The sequence below is a fragment of the Anabrus simplex genome, chromosome 1 (genome assembly GCF_040414725.1).
Source record: "Anabrus simplex isolate iqAnaSimp1 chromosome 1, ASM4041472v1, whole genome shotgun sequence".
NCBI classification, from domain to species: Eukaryota; Metazoa; Arthropoda; class Insecta; order Orthoptera; family Tettigoniidae; genus Anabrus; species Anabrus simplex.
Window position 1 is genome coordinate 1543185304 of NC_090265.1, and position 24163 is coordinate 1543209466.

The 24163-nt window shown below is 36.2% G+C and overlaps 1 protein-coding gene across 4 annotated transcripts in view; it reads left to right on the forward strand.

Moving 5' to 3' along the window:
- alpha-Spec (alpha spectrin) overlaps positions 1–24163 on the forward strand; it is a 459851-nt gene that overhangs the window by 293551 nt on the left and 142137 nt on the right. For all 4 annotated transcript variants that reach the window (XM_067138066.2, XM_067138067.2, XM_067138068.2 and 1 more), the window contains 3 exons: positions 7880–8099; positions 8793–9048; positions 17437–17632. In XM_067138066.2, coding sequence (XP_066994167.1) covers positions 7880–8099; positions 8793–9048; positions 17437–17632 — 672 coding nt within the window. The remainder of the gene's footprint in view (positions 1–7879; positions 8100–8792; positions 9049–17436; positions 17633–24163) is intronic.

Sequence of the window (24163 nt, forward strand, 5' to 3'; positions counted from 1 at the left end):
GACAGTTCACTTGTGGAAGACAGGGTAAAGTGTGTCTGGCAACGTCGCCCTGCTGCATTATTGGGACAAAAGAGCTTGCTTGTTCTCGACAGTTACCGCGGCCACACAACAGACTCTGTGAAGAAACATATCAAGGATGGGAAAACCGATCTAGCAGTCATTTCAGGCGGGATGACGTCTATGCTACAGCCGCTGGATGTCTGCGTGAAGCATCCATTTAAAGCAGCCTTGAAACAGCTCTATACAGAATGGATGGCAGCTAATAATCACACACTGACTCCAACTACCAATAGCGCCCGGAAGTTCAGCTGCTGTGTTCGCGGATTTTGACGCATGGGATCGTATCCCCGGAGACCTCATACAGAAGAGCTTCAGGAAATGTAGCATTTCTAATGCTATGGATGGCAGTGACGACATTTTGTGGGAAGGTGATGGCGATGAAAGTTCCAAAGTTGGTACTGATGATGATGATGATGATGATGAATGAACTCGGATATCGTTCTGGAAATGTTTGTTTACTTTTATTTGTATTTTCTAATCATTTGATGTGTGATCGTAAAGATTGTAAATAATTTTGACTTCACTTTTTTTTTTTAAATTTTGTTCTTTCGAAATAAGGGTGCGGGTCTTACTCAGTGGCTGGTGGTATTCGAGATTATACGGTATTTGTAATCACTAATCACATACTGGCACAGAAGTCCAGTAAATGCTTCCCATTCCTGTTAGCTTCCAACTCTTGCATTAAAATTGCCGATTAGCACTATCCTGTACTTGCTGTTGACCCTGATTATGATGTTGTCACTCGGAGCTTCATAAAACTTATCGACTTCCTCCTCCTGGGCACCCTCACGTAGTGAATAAGCGGAGACAATTCTCGTCATAATTCCTCCAACTGCCAATCTACCCACATAATTTGCTTATGTTCATGCCTAACAGAAACTATATTGCATGCAATAGTATTTCTTATGAACAGTCCTACCCCACACTCTGTCCTTCCCTTTATAATACCTGTCGGGAACAGTTTATAATCTCTCTTACTCATCACCCCTTCCCTGAATTAACAACTCCTAACACATCCACATGCATCCGATTTGCTGGCTCAGCCAGTTCTATTTTTTTTTTTTTAATATATATATAAGCCCCATTAACATTAATGGCTTCCCATCATTCTCCAAGTTGTTTCCAAGCAGTCCCCTTGTCTATCAAATGAAAGGGGGTTTCCATTACTGCCCTAGGTCTGAGGCCTACTTAAGATGTTCCAAGCTCAGTAAATTCTGTGAAGCAGGATGCTACTCTAATTACATGTAGCCCTTGTAAAGAAAACGAAAAAAGTTGCCAAACATCCAGGCTCTAATCACTATTAATTGAAGCTTCGTCACAGCTGTTAGCATAAACCTTGTTTAACATATATACACGGTTTCGTTGAATATTTACTGCAGTACATTAAATTATAAAATTATGAAGCAACTTCTTCATAATTATATTTTTATATAGAAGGAAGCCATTCTTTTTCAGCGTCAACTTGGTTAATACAACTGTCAGAAACCTGAAATGAAACATTGTAACTTACCTTTAAAATTGTAAAAATAACTGTCCATTTTGCACAGTTATTGTCTGTTATAGTGCTGCTTTTCGTGGTTTTGACAGACTGAAAAACTGAACATTGTAGTAATTTTAATTAGTGTAGTGTAGCAGCTTTTAAAAATTGTACTAGTGTCTGGTCTGAATCACCAATTTGCAAGAGTACATCCAAATTTCTGTGGTGCAAACCCTAAACAAATCTGTGAATATTCAGTCTTTTGTTCATAATTGGCTGTGAGATGTCACAATGCTAGTTTTCCTACACCAACTGGTTATTTTGTTCAAAAATCCATGAGCCATGTACGGCTAGCCTTACAACCCATAATTTTTTAACACTATTGTTATAGCATTCAACTGGTATATTTCACTCGTGACCGCAAATCGAAACTGTTTTTTAGTCGCATATTCACATATCCTGTTTTTGATTTCTGTAAACTTTGCTTTTTGTCCGTGGAATGCCCAGTGGTTACAGTTTGTCCGTTGAAGCCAACCTTTATTTTTTCTCATTCACATGCTACTTTTTTTCTGTAGCACTATTACCAACTTGCTCTGCCTTTGCAATAATGTAGTTTTCCTTTAGCCAGGTACGATGACCCAGAATGAGAAATCACATCAGCCATCCTAAATATGTGCTTATTTAACTCTTACACCCTGAAGAATGATAGTACAGTGGAAATTACATGCCAGATTTGCAGCAGTCCAATAATCTCCATTTTAAATCATTCTCACATTGTACTAATGTTTCCAACAAAATTTTGTCAATTATATTTTACTTTTTTATATTCTAGGATTCATGTTGTAAAAGCAATGTGCTTTGTTTCAATTTCTGGACACACTGTGTTAAGAAGAATAGAACTTGTTATTGTTGTTGTTGCCATGTTGGAAGACATTGGCCAACAAAAAGAAACCGATATCAGTTATTCATTTGTGTAGACTGCATTTTCCTTGTATTTGTTCAACATAGATTATATGCTGTCTAATTGTATCCCTGTTCAAAATGTAAAGCTTAAGTATACTAATTGAAATTTGCGCAGAGGATGAAGAATTGTTAGTTATGTTGCTGGTAAACTTTTATATATTAACATATAAACCAATGAGCCATTACGTTATAACCATCTAACTAACAATAAAGTAAGTCCACCATTTGCTCACATAACCATGGCCACTCAGCAAGACATTGATTTAGGGAGTTGTCAGAGGGTACCCTGAGTATGTAGTACCACAAGTGCAACAGCAGGTCCTCCAGTTGGGGTACACTGCTCGGTGGTGGTTTAGGTGTAGCATGAACCTGCTGTTCCAAGTTGAACCACAAATGTTCAGTGAGGTTCATACTGGGGCTATTTCGGGCCACGGCATTAACTCTTTCTGGTCTAACTGCGAGCATAGCTCGCAGCGGCCGAAATAACGCTCATAAAATCCAGAACGAGCTATGCACGCATTCTGGTGGTTACATCATGTTTCTTCATGTATTAGTTATGCGAGTATTTAAGCAGATGGCAGTATTATATGCCTATGTCAGAGAATTTACGACATTTTTAACCAGCATGCATCAGTAGATGTTGTCACTCAGTGAGCTCTGATACATGGCAATGGCTTCTTGCGGCAAACACGTGCTTGATGAAAGTGATATTTTCGATATTTTATGATATATGTTTATGCGCAAATGAACATATTATTGACATATGAATTTGAAACAACTTCTTACATTTCATTATGATTGGAGTTCGTTTTACGGCCTACCGCATGTTCGCGCGTATTTCATATTTGCGTGAATACGTAAGATTGTCTACATATTAGTAAAGTTGTCTGTTCAGAAGACTATTTTCTCTTTCTCAGAAGTCTTTTGTGGTAAATGGAACAATAACTTTACATTTGAGTAACTTTTGTCAAAATTTATCAATTAAAATAAATTTTATTATTATTATTGATATATACAGTCGTATCAGCACACACGTTTTTAAAACATAACCGGTTTTCGGACACTAAGGTCCATCATCAGTGTTAATATTTAAATTTAATTTCACATAAGTGTGTCGTCAAAATGAGTTAAAAATGAGTTTAAATTTGTAGCCCTGTTGACATCAACTGTAAAATGAGAAAAAAGAAACCAAGTGTTAAAATTATGAAATCAATACATGTAAACTTACAATGTTGTTGTAAAAATTATGGACATACCATGTTAAGGCTGGCTTTCCTTCGTGCTCAGGCTGTTGGTCGAGTACTAACAAGCGTTCAGCTTTAACTACGGAACCGCACTGCAAGCACATGATGTTACGTCACCTCAAGGTTACGTAGTGAGCACCTGATGTTTACGTCAACTCAAGATTGTAAACAAGATGTTGCTTGCGGCTGTTTCATTTAAAATTTTATCTGGTTCCCTAGTCTGTGCTAAAAATATCTCAATGTTTTCACGTGTATTTAATTCAAATCCATAATTACCTTTAAAAATTAACTTCATGTCCTTTTCGATCCCTAAAAAGCTATGGTTATTGTTATAAATGTGTTCCGCAAAAGCTGAATACTTGTTGTACTTTATTGCCTTAAAATGTTCTTGATATCTTTGATTTAAGGTTCGCCCGGTTCTACCTATATAAAACTTTTTACAGTCGTTTCAAGTGAGCCTGTATACTCCCGAATTAGTATATATATCTTTTTTATTGACACTGTGTGCATTATATATATGTTCTGATATTTTATTTCTGGTTCGGAAAGCTGTTTTTAGTTGAAATTTCTTAAATATATTCGCGATTTTAAAAACTTGACTTCCAAAATATGTAAATGTCACAAATTTATTATGTTCATGGATTTTCTTTCTTTTCTCATGGTTTTTCTTTTTTTCTCCATTTTCTTTCTTACGTATAATATTGTCTATCATTTCTGGGTTGTAGCCATTTGCTTTAGCAATTTGTTTTATTATTCTAATTTCTTTCAGTTTGTTTTCATTACTCAAGGGAAGTTTTAGTAATCTACTAATGTAGCTGTTGTAAGCTGATTGTTTGTGGGTTCCTGGGTGGTTGGAATCTTTATTGATGGTAGTGATGGCCTGTGTGGGTTTCCTAAAAATATCGAAATCTATCCTATTGTTGGTTTTTGTTAATGTGAGGTCCAAAAAATTTAACTTTTTATCGATTTCTTTCTCCATAGTGAATTTAATGTTGCTGTCAAGCAAATTCAAACAACCCAGAAATGTTTCGGGAGTAATGAGGTCTCCATTTAAAAATACCACCGTGTCGTCAACAAAACGGACCCATAATTTTATTTCTTTCTGATATGTGTTCAAAATGGTTTTCTCAAGATTATTTAAATAAATACTTAAACACAAAAATAAAAGAAACTCTAAAGGACACACAGTTCATAATAAATGAAAAAGAGAAACAAAAATTAGTCCTGATGAACCCAAGATGCCCAACTTTAAAGTCTCTCCCAAAAATTCACAAAGAGAATTACCCTGTTAGACCTATAATTAATTGTCGTAACAGTCCCACATTTCAATTATCAAAATATTTACTTAAACACTTACAAAACCACATTACACTAGAAAATAGTAATTCAATATCGAATTCTCTGGAAGCTATTTCCAAAATACAATCAACAGAAATAAACGAAGAAACTGTAATGGTATCATATGACGTGACCAACATGTATTCCAATATTCCTATTAAAGAGACCATAAACTTAATAGAAGAAAACTTAAAGAATCAAGATAGACTAAGTCACATAGAAATTAATGAAACGATAAACTTATTAACTCTAATATTAGAAAATAATTACTTTACATTCAACGGGAAGTACTACCAGCAAAACACAGGTTTACCAATGGGCAGCCCACTATCAGGTTTCTTAGCCAATATTTATTTAAATAATCTTGAGAAAACCATTTTGAACACATATCAGAAAGAAATAAAATTATGGGTCCGTTTTGTTGACGACACGGTGGTATTTTTAAATGGAGACCTCATTACTCCCGAAACATTTCTGGGTTGTTTGAATTTGCTTGACAGCAACATTAAATTCACTATGGAGAAAGAAATCGATAAAAAGTTAAATTTTTTGGACCTCACATTAACAAAAACCAACAATAGGATAGATTTCGATATTTTTAGGAAACCCACACAGGCCATCACTACCATCAATAAAGATTCCAACCACCCAGGAACCCACAAACAATCAGCTTACAACAGCTACATTAGTAGATTACTAAAACTTCCCTTGAGTAATGAAAACAAACTGAAAGAAATTAGAATAATAAAACAAATTGCTAAAGCAAATGGCTACAACCCAGAAATGATAGACAATATTATACGTAAGAAAGAAAATGGAGAAAAAAAGAAAAACCATGAGAAAAGAAAGAAAATCCATGAACATAATAAATTTGTGACATTTACATATTTTGGAAGTCAAGTTTTTAAAATCGCGAATATATTTAAGAAATTTCAACTAAAAACAGCTTTCCGAACCAGAAATAAAATATCAGAACATATATATAATGCACACAGTGTCAATAAAAAAGATATATATACTAATTCGGGAGTATACAGGCTCACTTGTAACGACTGTAAAAAGTTTTATATAGGTAGAACCGGGCGAACCTTAAATCAAAGATATCAAGAACATTTTAAGGCAATAAAGTACAACAAGTATTCAGCTTTTGCGGAACACATTTATAACAATAACCATAGCTTTTTAGGGATCGAAAAGGACATGAAGTTAATTTTTAAAGGTAATTATGGATTTGAATTAAATACACGTGAAAACATTGAGATATTTTTAGCACAGACTAGGGAACCAGATAAAATTTTAAATGAAACAGCCGCAAGCAACATCTTGTTTACAATCTTGAGTTGACGTAAACATCAGGTGCTCACTACGTAACCTTGAGGTGACGTAACATCATGTGCTTGCAGTGCGGTTCCGTAGTTAAAGCTGAACGCTTGTTAGTACTCGACCAACAGCCTGAGCACGAAGGAAAGCCAGCCTTAACATGGTATGTCCATAATTTTTACAACAACATTGTAAGTTTACATGTATTGATTTCATAATTTTAACACTTGGTTTCTTTTTTCTCATTTTACAGTTGATGTCAACAGGGCTACAAATTTAAACTCATTTTTAACTCATTTTGACGACACACTTATGTGAAATTAAATTTAAATATTAACACTGATGATGGACCTTAGTGTCCGAAAACCGGTTATGTTTTAAAAACGTGTGTGCTGATACGACTGTATATATCAATAATAATAATAAAATAATTATATCAGCACTGTCAAAATGGCTTTGATATTTTATAATGATTATAATTAAAATAAATGTCGTAAGTGCTCCCATTTTCATTATTGTAATTATTTCTATTATAATTGAAAAATAATTATTTTTATATCATACCCATTATTGTTGTTTTGTAATTGAAATTCACATTTTATGTTAGCAAAATAGGGTAAATATAATAGTATTTCAGAAAACAGTACTTGCTTGGTTATCAGTCACACTTTTTTCCATTTGCAAAACATGGAATAATATATAAACAATTTTAAAATCTCAAATGATAGTTGACATGATACAAACAGCGTTTTTCAAAACTAGATACTCAAACAAGCACAAAGAAAAAAGAATCGTGCAAATATCTCCTATAGGTACAGAGATATGTTTTTAAAATCCTTAAAAATGCCCAGTCCAGAACGTTCATTAGGGATATTAAGGCCCAGACTGGAATGGGTTAAAGAAAATTCACTATCGTGTTCCTGGAATCAGTCCTTCACATTCCTGGCTGTGTGGTGTGGTGTATTGTCCTGTTGGAAGTGGCAGTCGTCATCAGGGAACACTGTTGACTTTATTAGTTGGACTTGGTTCCCATTAACATCCAGATACCAGATAGCTGTTATGGATTGGTGTACCAGAATAATTGGCCCCAGTGTGTTCCATAAAACATTAACCAGATCATCAAACCTCCTCCACCAGACTGTCTCTGCCTAACCATGCAACCATGTCCAATAGCCTCCAATGGAAATCATCATACAAGTGTTCAGCCGCCGTACCCCACTGCTGGCAGCCCTAAATATGGTTTTTCTTGTTTACCATTTTCACACCAGGCAAATGCTGGGGCTGTACCTTAATTAAGGCCGCGGATGCTTTCTTTCCGCTCCTAATCCTTTCCTACCCCATCGTCGCTATAAGACCTATTTGTGTTGATGCGATGTAGAGCACATTGTAAACAATTTTTCCCAGGTCAGGGTGGTCATAATGTAATGGCTCACCGGTGTAAATAAATGCCTGTTTTCAATGTAAATTGTAATTTCAGTCGTGATGCTGATGAGATGGAGAATTGGATTGCTGAAAAGCTTCAACTAGCTACAGAGGAGAGCTACAAGGACCCTGCTAACATCCAGTCAAAACATCAGAAACATCAGGCTTTTGAGGCAGAGTTAGCTGCTAATGCCGATCGTATCCAGAGTGTGTTGGCAATGGGACAAAACTTAATTGACAAACACCAGTGTGCTGGTTCTGAGGAGGCTGTGCAGGTATGTAGATGGTGTTTACTCTACGTAGATTTTGGTGTTAATGATGTAAACACATATGCAAACTTTATACACTGTCTAATTTTAGTAAATTACAAACAATTCCTTTTTTTCATAAATTCATATTTGTAATTTTTGAAAACTAGTTACAAGTACACAGTATTTTTTTTTTTTAACCAAAATTGTTAGTATACTTGATTATAAGAATTTAGTATGGGATACTAACAGGCAGGCTTCTTGAGATTTTACTCCTCTTCCATTATTATATAAACTTGAAGATTTTTGACATCGGTTGCACACAACGCTCATTTAAAACAGTTTCTGCGAGGTCATAACAATAGACATATGTTTTCACTCTTGTTTGGGTTCGGAGGTTAGTATTATTCTTTATACAGTCATTTTAGTATGAATTTGTATTATATTGTCCATTGTACAGATTTGTGGTTTCTTCTTAAAAGATTGTGAACAGTCTTTTCTGTTGTCCAAATATCAGTTTAAAAAATGAAACTGTTATCTACCTAACAATAGATTTAATAGAAGCACTAGCAAATAAAAACTGCTCTCTCCTTGGAATCATTGTTAGAACATCTTTATCAGCACTGGCCTCTAAATTCACTAACCATGTATCAGTTTGATAATATTGTGTATGAACTGCCTTCCAGTTTCGATATTTTGCTTACCTCATTCTCTCTTTAGGCTCGGCTTGCATCCATCGCTGACCAGTGGGAGTACTTGACACAGAAGACTACAGAGAAAACAGTCAAGTTAAAGGAAGCTAATAAGCAACGTACATATATTGCTGCTGTTAAAGACTTAGACTTCTGGCTTGGTGAAGTAGAATCTCTTCTTACTTCAGAAGACTCTGGCAAAGATTTAGCTTCTGTGCAAAATCTCATAAAGAAGCACCAGCTTGTAGAAGCAGATATTCAGGCACATGAAGATCGTATCAAGGGTAGGTAATCTTGCTGAGATGCAAAAATACTGGAAAGAAACAAATATGTATCAAGTCATGTCGTATATAGGTAGGAACAAGAAAAGACACACATAATAGGATGAATATAATGGCAGGAGAGTGTGGGAAGAGCGAGAAATATACAGGAGGCAAGGACAAACAAGAAGACACAAAAGGAAAAGGATAATCTCTACAACTTCATACATGCTATCTTCAAATAGCCTCTCCTAATCAATGCCAGTTCCTCTACTTCTCTCCAGAAATGAAGTCGTTGGGGACTGAGAAGAGACTTATGTAGATGAACTAGAACTGATGAGAAGAGAGACTATCTATTTGAAAATAGCTGTGTATGAAGATGTAGAGATTTTCCTTGTCCTTTTGTTTGTTTTTTGTCCTTGTCTCCTTCTGTTTCTCCCTCTTCCTACACTTAACCTGCCATTATATTCATTCTATTACCATATTTGTACGAAAAATCTCCAAATTTTTTTTCTTTTTTTCTATAAATTGAGGCACGAAATTTGGGTGCAGGTTTTATTTGCATCAAGATGGCAATATTTCGAAGTTGGATGTACAGTTACGCTTTGTGTAACCACAAATGGAAGAAAACTGCCCCCATATGTCATATTTAAACAACGGAAAACAATTCAGACTTTTCATTTTAAAGTGCATTTACATTTTTTTAAATAGTATTTTACAGAGTAATTTAAATTTAAAATTTCTCCGTGTCACGATAGAATGCGTCTTCCAGAACGTTCGGTGGTAGCTTCCAGCACTTTACACTAGTGTGTCAGCAGTGTGTATCATAGTTGCTAAGTTCGAATGAAATCTTAACTCTTTTGTATTCAGTGTTTTAACGAATGCCACAATATCATATAACAGGTAGTGTGTGGAGAAGTAGAATCCGCGAACACCGGCAATACCGACAGTTGGCAGAAAACTAATAGCTATAGATTATAAGAAATTGGCGAAAAAGCACGGCTCATAATTATAATCGATTCATACGCACCGAATAGTACTGTCAATGCCAATGAAACTGCATTGGTTTTTTTATGCCTAGCCAAAACTGACATTTTTAAAGGAGATGCGGTCACTATACTGCGTTGCAATGCACATAGAAGCGAAAGACTTCCTCCCCTCGCTCTATAACGGTGTCGGGTACTTTCCATGCAAGTACAAGGCATCTAAAAATGCAAATTACAGTAATCCAAAAAATAAAGCACTTGCACAGGGGAATCAGCATAATTTGTCCTTGTCCATGTTTCCTTTTTTCTTTCGTTGCGTGAGGTTATATTTGCCACTGAGTTATCCAAGTGCATTATTTGAATACGGTAAATGCACCTTGTTGGGTACATTTTGGGTTGTTTTTTGAAGGTTTAAACTGTGAATCAATGTTAGTTGCATGCAGCAACGGGTCTTGAATATTTTGTGACGTGGCAATGGTTGGCATTTCTGAAGCACAAGTTGGCAGTTAGTTCGAAATCACGTCATTCGAAGTCAGATTTTTGCGTCCCAAAGAGTTTGAATTAACAAGGTTTTACTGTATCACAAAACTAACAGCAGTTTTCGCCAGTGTGTCTTTTTCAAATGTTTACATATCACAAAAAAGAATTATCCAGCATCGGTCATGTTAATATCCAAGTAAAGAGAGTTCGCGTGTGAAAAGTGTTTTAGACGTGCAGTGTGACGAATTTGTAAGTAGGAGAAGATTCTAGTGATGCAAGTGATAACGAATCTTCCAATCTACAGGGAATTGAGCCTGTTCCAAGTTCAGATTAATGAAATACTTAGGCCTAATTGCTAATTTTCATGGCAAATATATTTTATAGCAGTGATAATGTATTTTTATCATCTGAAATATGTTTAGGCGAAGCAACTATGTCCTTAAATTTACCCGTTCATATTTTCGTAGACCCTGTGGACCTCGCAGAGGGATATGAAATCTTTGTTTATGCCTAAGTTACTCTTTCGATGGAAGGAATTTTAGTTCATTTAATTTTTTTCAAAATGATCCTTCCTGAATTTTGGCGGCGCGGGGATTATTCACGTAAATACAGTATGCATTTTTTCTTGTTCTTATCTCTCTAGTTCTTATCTTTCCTTTCGTGTTTTTTCTGTGCTTCTAAACTTTTACTGCCTGTATTTTATCTAATCCTTCTTCCCTTTTCCTGTACTTATCCGGCTTTCTTGTTAACATACTTCGACTTCAAGACTGAAGATCTCTTGATACCCACCCTCCTGATGAAACTGAAAAGCAGAAACAAGTTTGCTGGCTGAGAAGAGGTGTATGTACGTATTTCTCCTTTCTGTTGCTCCTTCTTCCCACACTGACATGCCATTATGTTTGTCCTATTATAAGTCCCTTTTCTTGTTCCTTCTTGTTCCTATTTTACTAACATATACAGTAGAACCTCGATAATTCGAAATCAGTTAATTCAAAATCCCGTCTAATTCGAAGAAGCTCTCGTTCCCGGAAACATGAGATACAGTTTTCCATGTTATTTAAATTGTTTAATTCGAAATACAGATAATTCGTAATTCAAAGTACAATGTCGGCCCCATTACCGAAATTCAGACTTTTAATTCGAAACTGCCTTTACATTTTAAAACAATAGTATGTTACAGAGTAATTTCAACTCGAAACGTATCCGCTCCGCGTCATAATAGAACGCGCGTTCCGGAACGTGGAAGGGTAGCTTTCCGCACTTACACGCACTTCGGTGGGTCTACAGTGCGCTTCATGATTGCTAAGTTGAATGAAATCGGAATTCTTTTGTATTCAACCTTTTAAGGAACGCCGTAATATCACGCAACAGGCAGTGTGCGGAAAAACAGAATCCGCGAACACTGGCGATGCCGACAGTTGACGAAAAAGCGTAGCTCAGATAATAAATTCGTAGGCACCGAACAATATTGTCATTGCCAGTGAAACTGCATTGCTTTATTTTAATGCGAGCCCAAACGGTCTTATGGTTTTAAATGGGTCATAGTAGTATGTTGCAATGCACATGGGATGGAAGCAAGAAACTTTATCCCCTCGTCATAGGAAAGTTCGATAAACTACAATGTTTTAAGGACGTCGCTTACTTTCCATGCTAGTACAAAGCATCTACAAATGGAAACAGTACAGAAATCCAAAAAATAATGCATTTGCACAGGGGGACCGGCATAATTTATCCTCGTCTTTGAATTGTGTGATTTTTTTCTTTCGTTGCGTGAGGTTATGTTTGTCAGTGATTTATCCAAGTGCATTATTTGAACGTTGTAAATGCACCTTGTTGGATACATTTCGGAAATATTTTTCCATTGCATTAGAAAGGTTTAAACTGTGAATAGAGGTGATTGCATGTTTTAATGGGTCTTAGAATACTTTGTGACGCCGCAAATGTTTATATTTCTGAAGTACGAGAGAAGTGGCATGGCGGGAAATCGTACAATGATAGTCATAGAAAAGTTTGATTTTAAGGATATCGGGTACTTCCTTTGTAAATACAAGGCATCTAAAATGCGTATAGTAATCCAATTAATAAAGCACTTGCACATGAGAGCCAGCATAGATTTCTCCTCGTCTTTGAATCGTGCTTTTTTTTTTCTTTCTTTCTTTCGTTGCGTGAGGTTATGTTTGTTAGTGAGATATCCGAGTGCATTACTTGAATACTCTAAATGCACCTTCTTGGATACATTTTGGAAATAGTTCTTTTTTCATGGCATTTGAAGGGTATAAACTGTAAATCAATGTTAACTGCATGCAGTAACGGGCCATAGAATATTTTGTAACGCGGTAAGGGTTGGTACTTCTGAATTGCGAATTGGCGGTTGATTCGAAATCACGTAATTCGAAGTCCGATTTTTGAGTCCCAACGACTTCGAATTAACGAGGTTTTACTGTAAATTACATGTATCTTTGCGTTTGTAATTGTATACTGTATATGATGTTACTATTTTCCTTCACCTTTCATGTGATGATGAATGTCAAGCCCTGTAAACATATTGTCAAATCAGTTGTCAGTCATTTCAAAATGTGTTCTCAAATCTAAGTACAAACTTAAATCAGTTCTTTAGTTGGGTCTGTACTTTGATTAGAAATCTTGAGTTCTTAGGTTTTATAATACAGTAGAAGTCCGCTATAGCGAGTAAAATTTTCACTGTTATGAATTCTCGCTTGTAGTTACATCCGATTTTTTTGTAAAAGTCGGAAAAACCCCTGTACACATTAAAATCGGTAGGAAACAGGAATCAGTTTGTTCAAAACTTGCATTTTCGCGGGTGATATCCACACTATGGCTCACTTGCTTGTTATTTTTCGAAATCCGATAATATGTAAAAGTGTATGAATGCCTTTCTTGTACAGTATGCATTTTTAGGCTATCTTTGTCTTCACGCCAACGCCGAACACTAGCTTCAGTCGTGCTTTTTGTTTTATTTTATGGCTACATAATTATTAATAACCTTCAACTTAGAATTGGCATCATATTATCAAAGAGAACCTATTGAAAATTTGCCAGCAACATCTATTCCACGCGTCTCTACGACAATCCATCAGGTAAATATTCTTGCCATCTATAAAACTGTTACTTTTACTCAGCATCAGCTACAACCGGCAGCTACAAGCAACTCTCACTTGCTGGGTTCGGCCAACTTCAGCAGCTAGCGATGTATAGCCCTAATCGCGGTCGTTGACGGTCAACGAACGAGTTTACTGCGCCATGGTATGGCCATTCCGCCCTTCTGTTTTTCATGCACATACCTCAGAATTTCATCTTCGACTTCTTTAAAGCGCCCATGTTACGGACCACTGACTGCAATTTTTGTACAATACGCATTTTAAAGCTATCGTTATCTTCACACTAACGCCGAATATTGGCTTTAGTTAGGCCTATGCTGTATTTTCTTGCAGCTGCAAAATTATTCTACATTTCAGAGTGTTTAATAAATATTAACTGAAAATTGGCATCATAATATCGACGAGAACCCATTGAAAATTTGCCAGCAAAACCCGATCCATGTATCTTTACAAAACGACGATTCATCATGAAAATATCCCTGCTGTCTATAAAACTTAATTTTACTAAGTGTCAGGTACAGTAGACGCGTTATAACTCTGCCACTGAGTCGTGGCCTTTCTAAGAATTCGAAGGCTCGTGTGTTTTGATGCCATTATGCAGATTTGAAAAACGTTTATGTAGAGGCTAATAGACCGTCATTCTCTTTTCACTATTTCCCGATATCCAGTGATGTTACACAGACTCTGTAGAACCAGTTGCCGTGGCTAGCGATGTATAATGAAGGCGGTCGTTTGTCAACGAGTCTTATGTACGCGCGTGGCAGGGGGGATGAAAAGCAGCGTTGTTACCACGGTAGTTGCCAGTGGTGTTCATTACTGTTAGGCTCAGAATACAAGATGGCCCTTGATTTTTCACATTAAATTCTGAGGGAAAAAAAGTCATGGATTCGGATAAATTTGGTATCACTCCAGAGGCTTCTGTGACAAACATTGCCGTTTTCTTCTTCAAATGGTGTCAGCTAACTTAACCGTATATGTTTCATGAAAACATTTCAAACGCATGTTGAGAAATGATAACCTCCTTGCTAAAAATTTACATGGGAATAAATAGCCTTTGCAAAATTTAACTAGACGCGAGAAAATATAAACTATCCTCTGAAATCAGTGATTTACTCGGCCATATATTGAGGTGTATCACATTCTTACCTAATTTCAGTATATAACATTAAATCTAAGAGATCGTTTACTTCAGCCTCTAATTCTAACGAGTTAACAACTGCTATTGGCCACGTTATTTACGCAGTTATCACGAAACCATGTTATCCTCATTCATTTCGAATTTTCTATAGAGAAGATGATCGATCTCTTTTTGTGCCAAATGTTTGTTTTCTTATTCAAGCAGCGTCGCCTACCCTAACTTAACTGTACTATACGTATGATGGAAACATACTTCCAGCGCTAGTAGAGAAATTATAACATTCTTGTTACCCCTACTACAGTGGTCACACCAAACAAGGCGCAAACACAGTTAAAAGGGGAAGTAAGAGCACAATACACAATATAAGGAAACACTACACACTTGGAAAAACAGTAACTAGCCTTTATGCGGATCTCCAACAAAACAAGTACGTAACTATCAGTAGGGCCAACTAGTGAACGACAAAACGGGAAGATGGAAGGGCTGGGAACCTACCAAAGGCATGGACAAGGGCTTAGTTAGCGGATTCCGAAATGAATCACCGTGATCCTTAGTTTTTAAAATATTATTTACAAGATAATTCTACATATACATTCAAAGTTATGAGCTATAAGTTCAGTGATATACATAGGTTATTCGTAGCAGTGTAAATTCAAATTACAAATCAACTGTACATCTAGTTACCAATGCAGTAGTACAATGCAATTTACAGGTTATCCAAAATCTAGCGTACCTAAAGTGATACAGAACTATCAGAGGCAAACCCCAAGGGAAATACTATTAAACTACAATATGCATATTTTAGTGAAACAAAACGGGAATGCCTCGGAAACGAACAAGTAAGTCTAGCTGAAAAACTAAGGCGTCATAAGTAACTAATTTGGTGAATCTAGGCGAGGTTAGGGCAGACTCCTGTATGAAAACCAAATCGGAACATTACGGAATTTTTAGCAGGAACGGAATTCAAGAGTGCTTACCCGAGGAGTGCGCCATCCCGAAAACCGGAGGGACGTCATCGAGATAGGCTGCTCGCAGACAGATAAACCGAGACCAACAGAATTCAGGATACAGAATTAATCCGAACACTGCCTCGCTCACTATATACAGGAATTACTGGCCTTGGAGGCAACCAATCAGCGTGCACGTGTTCCCTATCGCCACCTAGACTCACCAATCACAACCTTACTTTCGATCGAGAATTTTGACTAACATTCTAGAATACGCATGATCGCGAAAGTCGTATTTTTCCAGAATAGACAGAACACGCTTTCTAGAACACATACCAACAAAGTAACACAACCTGTACAAAAGTTATGTAACTCTCTAGATCTTTCCAGGAACTATAGACAGAATTCTACTATTTACAAATGCCTATGTTACAACATTATACAGTACAGGTTAGGTCAATAAAAATAAAACAAAGACTTCAAAAAAAAATACATTCCACTCGCCTTACATATTTCACTCGTAACAATTCTCACGATAAATTACATTATAATAGCCTTTCCGAAATTTAACCAGACGCAAGTAAATATAAAACTAACCTCTGAAATCAATTGTGCAATCTGCCGTACCTTGAGGTGTATCCCATTCTTACTTAATTGCAGAATTTAGCATTAAAATTAAGAGATTGTTTATTCAGCCTTTAATGTTAACGAGTTAACAACTGTTATCAGACACGTTATTTACGTACTTATTACGAAAATGTGTTCTCTTTAATTTCAAATTTTCTTCACGGAACAGCAGTCTACGGGTATTAACTAATCAACTCAGACATCGCCTTTGAATTGTTGATAATCTTAACCATGATAGGTTAAAATGATTGTATGATCCGTATTGACTAGTTTGAATGTAGTATGGAAATAGTTAAAATAGCTATATTTGAATCAGCCTTGTCAATACTTTGTAAGAGAATTATTTATTCAACCAAACATATTTCAGGAATTCAACCATTCCCTTCATGAAGGGATGCACTCTGCCGTACCTTGAGGTGTATCCCATTCTTACTTAATTGCGGAATTTAACATTAAAATTAAGAGATAATTTATTCAGCCTTTAATGTTAACAAGTTAACAACTGTTATCATACACGTTATTTACCTATCATGGTTAAGATTATCAACAATTCGAAGATGATGTCGGAGTCAATTAGTTAATACCCTTCGTGAAGGGAATGGTTGAATTCCTGAAACATGTTTGGTTGAATAAATAATTTTCTTCCATTAATAAGTGTATTGACAGGGCTGATTCAAATATAACTATTTTAAATATTTCTATACTACATCGCCTTCGAATGCCGATGAGAGAGCTCGCTAGTGGACATAGCGAGGAAACGATACCGAAAGTGATCGATCGTACACAACATTATCGCTGAGGTGTATAAATATCGGTAATGGAAAAAATCTTGCGTGCTTAATCGATCGTAATAACGGGTGCATCAGTGATTGAGCTCTCGCTGTAACCAAAGGTTAATACACAGTTTAATATAGGACTTTTGAAGGAACACACAAAACTTGGTCATTATAACGGGGTTCTCGTTATATGCCGTACTCGCTATATTGGACTTCTACTCTAATTAGTTAGCAATGAAAAATTGTTAAATACTGTAGCGAAGTCATCATTGTTAATTCTGTGAAGTGTTACAGCATGAAATAGACACCATCATTAAAGAATAATTAATTTTGTTTCAGATATGAATTCTCAGGCAGACTCTCTCATAGAGAGTGGTCAGTTTGATACTGCCAGCATTCAAGAAAAACGCCAGTCAATTAATGAACGGTATGAGCGCATTAAAAACCTAGCAGCCCATCGCCAGGCACGACTCAATGAGGCAAACACATTGCATCAGTTCTTCCGTGACATTGCTGATGAGGAATCGTGGATCAAGTAAGTTACTCATTTTCTTCTAAATAACTGATTACTGTATTTCTCTGAATCCAAGACGACCACGAAGGCAAGTCAACCCCCATTTCTACCTCCAGAAAAATTTAATCAGGCTTAAAAAGTGTTTAGTGAAATCATAATTTTATTCAAAACAAATTTTAAATTCAATTTGAGAAATAAACTAAACATACAAATATCATGTAAATCCTACCTACTTCCCTAATCATTTTCATTAGAGGTACGTGATACTGCTCTTTAAAGTTCAGGGAATTTCTCTTGAGCATGCATTCGTATTGCATCTCATGTTATGGCCATGCCGACCTTGTGTTTCTTGCACACATACCTCACAATTTCATATCACAGTACTTAAAAGCGTCCTTGGGTCGGGGCACTGAATGCCTTTCTTTTACAGTACAAGTTTTTAGACTATCTTTGGCTTCAGTTATGCCGTATTCTCTTGCAACTGCAGAATTCTTTATTTCCGTGTGTTTAATACCCATCAATTTAAAATTGCCATAATATCGAAGATAAACCGTTAAAAATTTGCCAGCAATACTTATTGCACGTGTCTACGATACGTCCATCCATAATTGACTATTTTCACCGTTTTGGTCCGTATTGACTTATATACAAATTTCTATAAAATAATTTTCCGCCTTGTGTATAAAGTATTGACAAGGCGGAAAATTATTTTATAGAAACGTCCATCCATGACGAAAGTATTCTTGTTGTCTATAAAATGGTTACTTTACTAAGCGTCAGATGCAACCGGCTGCCACTACACGCACGTCTCACTGGCCAGCTTCGGCCAACTTCATCAGCTAGCGATGTAGAATATAATAAAGACTCGGATATTGAGGGTAGACGAGTTTAGTGCACCATTGATGGCCATTCTGCCATTGTGTTTTTTGCACACATACCTTCGACTTCTATAAAGTGTATAATATTAAATAGAAGGAAGGATCCTTATTGTAGGCCATTGAATTCATTTTTTGTAAAGTATGCATTTTTAATGCTATATTTGACTTCATGCTAATGCTGAACATTGGCTTTAGTTATGTTCTATTTTCTTCTGGTGCACAATTATTCATTTCCACGTGTTTAATGACCGTTAACTTATAATTGGCTTCATAATGTTGATGAGAACCCATTGAAAATTTGCTGGCGATACCTGTTCCACGTGTTTCTACAATACAATCCATCGCAAAAATATTTCTGCTGTCTATAAAACGGTTACTTTTACTAAGTGTCAGGATCAGTAGGCACGTTTTGTAACTCTGTCACTGAGTAACCATGGCCTTTCTAAGAATTCAAAAGGTCGCATCGTTGCTATTCCAGTTCGAATGACATTTACTGTGCAGGCTGGAGCTCAGAAGTATATTATGGTCGACCTTCAAATTAGCTCAAAAGAGTAGGTCTGATGTTTTGATGTCGTCCTGCGGATTTGAGAAACGTTTTTGTAGACACTAGTACGTCATTCTGTCTTCACTATTTTCCAAGAACCAGTGATGTTACACAGAGGCATTGTACAATTGACTGCCACAACTAGCAATGTAAAATAAAGACACGGACGTTGAAGGTAGTTTCATGCGCACGGGGTGATATAAAGCAGCGTGGTTACAGTGGTAGCTACCAGTGGTGTTCATTACTGCTACGTCATGAATGCAAGACGGCCCTTGTTTTTTCACATGAAATTCTGAGAAAAATACGTCTCCTTAGATTCAGAGAATTACGGTGTTTCTAGAATATCATTTCGAAACCTTGCAAAATTACTATTGTTGTAAATCCACACTAATGCAATAAGTCACCTTAAATACAGTGAAACCTCATTAGTGCACTCCTCATTAACAAGTTTTCCCGCTTAGCATGTTGTAAATTCGAAGTCCTGATTCTCATCATATTAAATCTACAGTATAATCCCAATTTTGTGTGACCTCGATTTAACGTAAACCCGCATTTAACGGAAGAAGTTTCCAGAGCTGAAAATTATTCCATAAGAGCCAATGCTATCTTATATTCAATTTAACGTAATTAACAATAGTTTGATGACTGCAAGAAGTATGTCCAGTGTTACGAACAATATTAGGAAACTACAGTAAAACCTCGTTAATTCGAAGTTGTTGGGACTCAAAAATCGGACTTCGAATTACGTGATTTCGAATTAACCGCTAATTCTCAATTCAGAAGTACCAACCCTTGCGGCGTTACAAAATATTCTATGGCCCGTTACTGCATGCAGTTAACCTTAACCTTGGCTCCTATGTGCAAGTGCTTTATTAATTGGATTACTATACTGTATGCATTGTACATGCCTTGTATTTACAAAGGAAGTACCCGATGCCCTTAAAATCGAACTTTTCTATGACTCTATCCTTGTACAATTTCCCACCATGGCACTTCTCTCGTACTTCATAAATGTAAACACTTGCCGCGTCACGAAGTATTCTAAGACCCATTAATACATGCAATCACCTCGATTCACAGTTTAAACCTTTCAAATGCCTTGGAAAAAACTATTTCCGAAATGTATCCAAAAAGGTGCAACTACAGTGTTCAAATAATGCACTTGGATAAATCACTGACAAACATAACCTCACGCAACGAAAGAAAAAAATCACACAATTCAAAGACGAGGCAATATTATGCCGGTCCCCTTGTACAAATGCATTATTTTTTTGGATTTCCGTACTGTTTGCATTTTTAGATGCTTTGAACTGGCATGGAAAGTGCCCGACGCCCTTAAAACATTGTGGTTTATCGAACTTTCCTATGACGAGGGGATAAAGTTTCTCGCTTCCATCCCATGTGCATTGCAACGCACTACGATGGCCCATTTAAAACCATAAGACCGTTTGGGCTTGCATTAAAATAAGGCAATGCAGTTTCACCAGCAGTGACAATATTGTTCGGTGCCTACGAATTTATTGAGCTATGTTTTTTCGTCAACTGTCAGCATCACCAGTGTTTGCGGATTCTGTTTTTCCGCACACTGCCTGTTGCGTGATATTACGGCATTCCTTAAAAGGTTGAATACGAAAGAATTCCGATTCCATTCAACTTAGCAATCATGAAGCGCATTGTAGACCCACCAAAGTGAGTGTAAGTGCGGAAAGCTACCCTTCCACGTTCCGGAACGCGGAGCGGATAAATTTAGAGTTGAAATTACTCTGTAACATACTATTGTTTTAAAATGTAAAAGCAGTTTCGATTAAAAGTCTGAATTTCGGTAATGGGGCCAACATTGTACCTCGAATTACGAATTATCCGTATTTCGAATTAAACAATTTAAATAACGTACAAAACTGTATATCATGTTTTCGGGAACGAAAGCTTCTTCGAATTAGGCGAGATTTTGAATTAACCGATTTCGAATTATCGAGGTTCTACTGTATATACATTGTCAACATGAACAGCAAATGTTAGGAAACTGTCTACAATGTGTAGGCTATAATTGGTTTTTCTTATTCCCTGTGTTAATGCTTTCTGCTACCAGTTCATTAACAATTCACACTCTTGAAAAGTCATATTAGGCTTCTTTCTCCGTTTCTGCTCAATAGCGGACATAATTTATGCAAATTATTTGCAAACCCCGGATGGAATCAAAAACTTGTTTACAATTTGTGGCGGCAGCACGTAGTCATTTGTTTCCTGTACGTCAGTATGAAAAAATGGGGTTCAAACCGATTGAAATGAAAACTTAGTTTTAGTAAACCGAGATAAATTCTGTGGTGAATACGGAAGTGAGCGTTATCCGAAATAATGACATGTCCGAGTTTTGAAAATCGAAGATAACAGCAAAAGTTACCGACATTGGTGTACATGGGCCTGAAACACTTCTCACACATGGTCTCTTTTTACTGGACAGTAACATAAACAGTACAGTAAATGTTCTCCTGCAAGTGCCAGGAACTGACAAATTCCACGATAACATTAGAAAGGCTATATAAATTAATGATCCTTATATTAACATTCTTAACACTGGTTTCATATACAGTGGAACCTCGATTGTCCGTTCCCGGAAACTACGTTCAGATTAATGAAATACCTGTCACGTAAGTAGACCTACTTGCTCATTTTTGTGGAAAATATATTTCATAGACTTGATATTTGCGTAAAGACCACGTGGACCTCGCGGAGTGATACGAAATATTTGTTTATGCCTAAGTTACTCTTCCAATGAAAGGAATTTTAGTTTATTTCATTTTTTCAAAATGAGCCTTTCTAAAATGAGGGTGCGGGCATTATTCGACGGCGGGGATTATTCGGGTAAATATGGTATGTTAAAAATATCAAGACATGTGATGCTTTACTACTAAACTTTTAGCAAACTACACTTCCTACTGCTGCAAGTTTTATAAAAACATAGTACCATTTAAACTAGAAATAAGACTTTTTTAAAACTTAAAATAATAAGTGTTAAATATTGCTGTACAGAAATCAAAAGAATGTGTGTCTGATTGAACATCAAGATCAGTGACATCATAATGAACTGCTGAACAATTTTAGATCAATTTCAATCAGTACTGACCTGTATTTAGGGCAGTCACCCAGGTTGCAGATTCCCTGTCTGTTGTTTTCTTAGCCTTTTCTTAAATGATTGCAAAGAAATTGGAAATTTATTGAACATCTCTCTTGGTAAGTTATTCCAATCCTTAACTTTCCTTCCTATAAACAAATCATCATCATCATCATCAATGTCCCGCTCCAGTCGCCCGGATGTGGTTAACAAGCCTCCTCCACTCCTTTCTGACCTTCCACTTTTCCTGCTCCATTACTTACGCCACATCCAATCCAGCTTCTCTAATGTCCATCCAAATCTAATCCCCACCTTCTTCTCGGTCTTCCAACTGGTCTCTTTCCCCTAACTTCTCTTTCCAATTCCCTTCTTGCTACCCGTTCCTTTCCCATTCTTTTTACATGTCTGAACTATCTTAGTCTCGCTTTCTGTATCTTCTGTACTAACGGTTCTATATTTAGCTTTTCTCTGATTTTAATATTTTGAATTCTATCTTTCTTTTTAACTGCTGTTCTTAAAAATTTCACTTCTACTGCTTGGATCTTACTATATTTTCTCTTAGTTACCATCATTTCATGTCCATATGTTACAATTAGTATGAAATACTGTTTATATACAGTTAATTTCGTTCTCTTGGGTACTTTGTCATCCCATAAAAGCTCTCTTGACTTGATGTTCAAATGTTGTACCTTTACTTAGTCTGTTATTAATTTCAGGGTTTATTTCATTACTTCCATTAAAAATGCTACCCAGATATGTAAACTGTTCTATATTTTCTAACGTTCTCCGTCTATGTTCACTTGGCTTCTCTTTGTCTCTTTTCCACAGTGCAAGACTACAGTTTTCTTTTTACTAATAAACAATAATAAACTAATAAACAAATAAACTAATCAAAAACAAATAAACAAATATTTGCCTCAATTTGTCCTCTTGAATTTCAGCTTCATCTTCATATTATCTTACCTACTTTTAAAGTCACCCTTCAAACTCATTCGTGTAATGTCATTCCATGCCATCTCTCCACTGACACCTCGGAACATACCACTTAAAGAAGTAAGTATTAATAACCACCTAATCGATACTTTATTAATGCGACTTGGTCGAAACATGTCCTGTAAGTTTTAATTTTATTCAATTTTGCCTGAGGCATTAATAAAGTATCGATTAGGTGGTTATTAATACTTACTTCTTGATTAAACATCGATACGGTCATGAAATGGACAACTTGTAATACATACCACTTAGTGAGCAGCTCTTCTCCTTTCTGCCAAGTTATCCTAGCGCAAACTTTGCAACATTTTTGCAACTTTTACACTTCTCATCCAAGTACATATTAACACTACAATGTATCAATGCAACTTAGAATTAGTCACTTAAAGTTAAAGTAGTGTTTTAGCATTATATTTAAAAAGATCAAGGTTCTTCAGTAGCTGAAGATAACCCATACATAGGGTCGAAACCAGTACTGTAATGTAAAAAGTTGTAAATACCTTACAATAAATAATAGTGTTGATAAGGTGGAAAGTCCAGTCTTTATACAGTAGAACCTCGATGCATCGTCCCCAGAACTTTCGTTTTCCCGTATTCATCATTCAATTTATTCGGTCCTGAAAATGTTCCATATAAACCAATGTTAAATTTCACCGCATCTATCGTTCCTCAAACTATCGTTTTATTGCATCGATCATCGAAAAATTATTTGTTCTTGTCCACAATTTTCCCGCATTGATCGATCGTACATTAAATAAAACACACACAAAACTTTTCCAATTTAGAGAGACTGCTCAATACCCTTAACTTATAATAGCGGCAACCTGTTACGCGAGAATGTACCAGAGATTCAGAGTTGCTAGTCTTGAGCAAGGATATTTTAAGCTGGAGCGCTGTGGGCAGGTTATTCATGTGCAAATTCACAACAAGGCTTCTGGCACCAACGCTTCTCCTCGATCCACTAACCAAACCCTAGAAGAATTTTTATTTACAAGAATTAAAACATAGGCACTGTAAAACTCAAATTT